The 5,000-nt window shown below is 39.5% G+C and overlaps 1 protein-coding gene across 2 annotated transcripts in view; it reads left to right on the top strand.

The window, feature by feature from the left end:
- LOC138049596 (ras guanyl-releasing protein 3-like) overlaps window positions 1–5,000 on the top strand; it is a 36,956-nt gene that overhangs the window by 11,243 nt on the left and 20,713 nt on the right. For both annotated transcript variants that reach the window (XM_068895966.1, XM_068895965.1), the window contains exons 7-10: window positions 1–51; window positions 1,326–1,442; window positions 2,760–2,857; window positions 4,846–5,000. The exon at window positions 1–51 is cut by the window's left edge and continues 123 nt beyond it; the exon at window positions 4,846–5,000 is cut by the window's right edge and continues 23 nt beyond it. In XM_068895966.1, coding sequence (XP_068752067.1) covers window positions 1–51; window positions 1,326–1,442; window positions 2,760–2,857; window positions 4,846–5,000 — 421 coding nt within the window. The remainder of the gene's footprint in view (window positions 52–1,325; window positions 1,443–2,759; window positions 2,858–4,845) is intronic.

Below are 5,000 nucleotides of genomic sequence, written 5' to 3'. Positions count from 1 at the left end.
ACACCAGAGGAAAGAGCTTCCTGTATGGAAAAGTTTCAGCAAACAGCTAAAGTAAGTTGTGTAAAAATGGCAGCACAATGATTGGAATGGACAGAGAGGTAGTTGATTCAATATCCTTGGGGGGGGGGGGAAGATGTGCTGCTATGACAGGCAAAATTAGCTGGTCTTAGCCATGGTAGCCATGATAGTATAAAACTGTAACTTGTGCTCTCAGGGGTGTCAAGCAAATTTCTGTGGGATGCCACAGGCAGACTACCTCTAACATCCGGTTGAGTTTCAGTTTTATCACACTTGGTAGATACGTGTCACCATGTGCTTGTGCTCATCACAAAAATTAATCTCTTTTGGGCAAGGGATGGGTGACTCAGATTGTAGAATATCCCACACGGCTATCCTCTAAGAATTAATGATTTAGGGATCCCAAAGCTTTGGAATTTTGAAATGTAGGGTGCCCAGCAGCTAATTTTTGTACAAATGTAAGATTTCCTTGTCGCACAAAGGCAAAAGCTAGTCACCAGGAGCCACATGGCATTGCTAGAGCACAGCCCTGCCTCATTTTCTTTGTTTGTTTCCATATCATTGTTTTGGCTTTTTTTTCTTTGTCATTTCACTTCTTGTGATGGCAGATAGCAAACTGTCAGCATCCCACAAGGGTCTCTTACAGGGCACCTTGATATGATAAAATACATGGCCGCATTTGAAGCGGCACACTGCTAGCAGAGCCTTTCTTTTGCTTGCTCGATTTTGGTTTTCTTGAAAAAGGCTCTGCATGAATCGAGTAAGATCTTTATTGAATATGCGCTGCATGTTGCCAGGATACAGTCGCGAACCCAAGCCTAAGATGCCAGATCTCGCCGCCATTTTGGTTTTTCATGGTACAGCGGGCTCAATTATAACCATGGGTTTTGTCACTAAACGGACGCTCGCACTGAAAAAACCAGTTTAACGAGAGAAAAAAAGATTGACTGGTCCAGAAGTTCGGGCTGCGGCGGCTTCAAAGAGTTGACGCGATTCGGGCAGAGCCTCATTTTCTCCTCCTTAGTAAAGAAAAAGACAAAAGGAGGCTCTGCTCGCAGGGTGTTGAAGCGGTAGTAAGCAAGTTGACTTAACTCATTGACCCCTGAGGAGTGAGACTTGACGGATTTTACTCTGGCTAATACGAGACGATTTTATTTAAATGAACTGGGAGTGTCCTAGGGCATTTGAGGAGTGGATGTGTAAATAAATCGATAGTCAGTGAGAGTAAAATTAAGAGAGAAAAAAGATCAGGTTACATGTACCCTCTTGTTGATGTGAATATTAATTGTACTTGTTTATTTGATCAGCATCTAAAGGACCTACAAAACTTCAACGGCTTGATGGCAGTAGCAGGGGGGTTGACAAGTTCAGCGATATCAAGATTACACCAAACACAGGAACAACTCTCTCTTGATTGTAAAGAGGTGAGAGCAATTCAATTTATATTGTCTCCGTTTTGAACAATCTTTCCAGTCAATGTCACTGTCATAATTTAGCTTGAGGGAAATTGTTAGCTAATATCTCAGAGAACAGAAGTATATTTTTATCCTATCATGGTTTTTCATGGAGGAAACACCACTACCCCTAATAATTATGAACATCAAAGTGTTGTAAAACAGCAACTTTGGTTTATCATCTTTATTGTGACAAGACCAAAAACACTTTCAAATGCCATTTAAAAGCTACAACAAGTTGCAAAGTTGTTGAGACACTCCCGTTAAAATAACCGAAAACTACAGACGATTTTACTCGTCAATGGGGAACCCCCAGGTCTGAGGAGTCAATGGATTAAGTAGGCAGGGATGAAACTGTAGGTAGGCGGGAAAATCCCAGCCTCTGGCCCTTATGACTGTCCTGTACAAGTGTACAAGAAGATAGAGCATCAGACTAGGGTCTTATAATAACTGAGGAGAAAGTGCTGACTTTTTAATCAATGCATCCACTTTCAAATGGATTGACTTCAAGTCTTCAGGTGGAAGGTGTATAAGCACTGTAAACCTATTAAAGACCGCATCTTACAAGTTTCATTAGGAAGTTTAAAATCTTCAACACCACGGCAAAGAAAATGTCACAAATTTTGCATATTTAATGAGCAAAAACAATAACTTGCACGATCTGCACGAGCATTTTTTTCATTTTTGTACATTTCTTTCACGTTTTTTGCAAATCTGCGACGTCAAGTGACCAATTTTTAAGTTTTGTGAAGAATGTGAACACAAGGCACCGAATTTGAATTTCCTATTGTAACTTCATCAACGCACCTCCTAATTCAGTTCCTGGAAAGTTGCATTAGTTTTTAGAAGTTAGACAACGATGTAATGATGAAAAAATAATAATAAACCTGAACTTGCAATTTTAAATGATGTTTTTGTTACCGTTGCGTCGTAGATCTTAAACTCTGTATTAAAATTCTGGTGGACTTTAAAGAAGTTGCACGCTGTTGGGAAAGAGTAGATTGCAGATCAGGTCCTGGGGCTGGTTGCTCGAAGCTTGGTAAGCGCTAACCGTTGATTAAGAGGTATCAAAACCTATACTCTGTAGGTTTCCATGGTATTTAACACTGGTTAGTGCTAACCATGCTTCAAACAACCCGGGCCTGGTGGTTTGATCTGGCCCTGGATGAATACCTTGTAGGGGTGGGACCTTAAGTCCCATCGTATTTTCATCTTTCACCAGGTCAGACAAAGAAAATTTGATGTTATGTGTATACTTAACATGTTCACTACATCTACATTTTTCAGTTCTTGACGCTTCTGATGCAGTTTTTGTCTTCTGATGGGAATTACGCCCTCTACAGGAAAGCGTTGGGTGATGCCTCTGGGTTCCTTATACCAATTTTGTAAGTTTCAATGTGGGTATATCATTAGCTACAGTGTATAGTAGAGTCAAGTCAATAAGTTTACTTATAGTAGATACATGTACCATAACCACAAAAGAGTGCAGGCAAGTGTTCTCAACAACACCCAGATTAGTATTAAAGGCAAGCTACCAAGGAGAATAAGAAATGGGATCCTTTGACAAAACTTCTAAAGTAAAGTAAGACAGAAAAGTTAGTCTCGCATTATCCCTGTTACACCTTCACATTGAGCGACAATCAAACAAATAGCCATATGTACAAATAAATATACTTGTAACAGTTCCGCCTTACCGTAAGATAACATATCAATGCGCTTTTCAGACATGTATTTAGCTACCTTATAACTTTAATTTACTTTACTGTCTACTTCTGTTCACTAGTTTGTTTTATTTTGTAACTGTAAACTTTTTTTTTCCCTTAAAAAAAAAAAAGAGAGAGAGAAAAAAGAAAGCTGTAGTGTTATCAGCCATGAGGTTAATATGCTTCCCCGATAGTTGGTCAGGAAATTGCTTTAATGCAAACAGGGCAGCAAGAGAAAAAAAAGCTACTAGGGAATCTGAAATTTGGGTCAGTGCCAAAGGGTTTCTATACAATTTTTTTAAAGCCCTGTCCCTCTATTAGGTGAGACTGGTCTTCAGCTTTTTCTGGGGTGTGACCCGAAACCTGCCTCTCATTTGGTGCACTGCATGCTCGAAACAAAATTACTGTAAGTGCACCTGGCAGTGGTTGAGCATGTTATCTTCAGGTTATTAGAGTGCTATATGAACGAGGCAGCAATCACAATGATAACATAACGTTTTCGCTAGTGTTGCGTTTGTGACTGTCGAAGCACCCCGTTAGCTCGGGTTCTTTAACTCTGAGATACAGGAGAATCATTCATACACATGCCAAAGAATTCTTCTAATGTCATCCAGGCAATTAAACAGTGTTTTACCTATATTAGTTTTTTTGACACAAAGCTAATGAATGCGTTTTCTTCTTTCTTTTGTTATGGTTCTAAACTACTCAACAACAAAATGAACTGATTTAGAGGTAAGTTATGTAACTTGTTCCCGTCTGTTAAACAAGATGTACCGGTAAATGCTGTACTTTTTAAATGTAAAGGAGAGAGAGACATCTTTCAGGTTCAAAACATTATTATTGTATCTCCAAGACCTTAGACTCAGGTCTTGCATTCTTTGTAAAGTGACTGGTTCTAAGGATAGGCACGTAGCTTGAGATGGCAATAATCTTGAACAGTATGCCCTGTAAGTAGGAGACACTTTTGAAACCGAAAGGTATCTTTTTCCTTTACTGCTATGAGTTTGACGGATGCTCCATTACAGCATTTTGATTCTTCAAAAATTTCGACTTGAGTCTAGAAATGGATCCCCTGTCACATGGGTAGAAGATGAGATCTCAGCTCTATACAAACTGCACTCCTCTCTACTTTCATCCAATTTCACTTACTAATTTTACATTTAAACTTGTGCCAAAAAGGTAATTGTGGAAGTTAACCATCCCTTGCTTCTCGAAGTTTATCAGCAGGGTCCAGCAGTGTCGTGTACAGATCTTCAATACTGTATTTGCTTTAGAGCGACTTTCTTATGACCTGGAAAGTGTTCGCAATTTGTTTTACGGACCAATGTTTGGCAAGATTAAAACAAAGCTTCTCCTTTTTCCCACCAAGGAAACTTCTAATGTGGGCAGTAAACAGTTCGTTTACCCAATCACATTACTGCGTTTCAAATGACGTCAAAGCGAAATGCCGATCGCTCTCCAGAAAGTTCCATGAAGAGATGACGTTATTTGTGTCCACGTTCGCTACTAAGCCAATGAAAATTCGCGCTCGTTTGTTGTTGTCTGATAAGCCAATTAAATGTTTTGCATTTTTGTTTACGTTCTGTTTTTACGTTTATTTTTCAAAGTCATATAAAAGTCGCTCTGTTACGTTTTTGGCAACTGATTAACGACGAAGTTGTTCTCTCTACAGGTATTCAGCTGAAGGATCTCATTGCTTTGCACACTGCTGTCAAAGACATGATCGATGGAAACCTAATCAATGTACAAAAGATGGTCCGTTTGGCAACTATTGTTTCACCTCTACTGCGGGTGCACATCACCCAACCACCAGTGAATCCAAATA

This window comes from Montipora capricornis, chromosome 5 (genome assembly GCF_036669925.1).
Source record: "Montipora capricornis isolate CH-2021 chromosome 5, ASM3666992v2, whole genome shotgun sequence".
Classification (NCBI taxonomy): Eukaryota; Metazoa; Cnidaria; class Anthozoa; order Scleractinia; family Acroporidae; genus Montipora; species Montipora capricornis.
The sequence above is the reverse complement of the archived record's forward strand: the minus strand, read 5'-3'. Positions and strand labels throughout refer to the sequence as shown.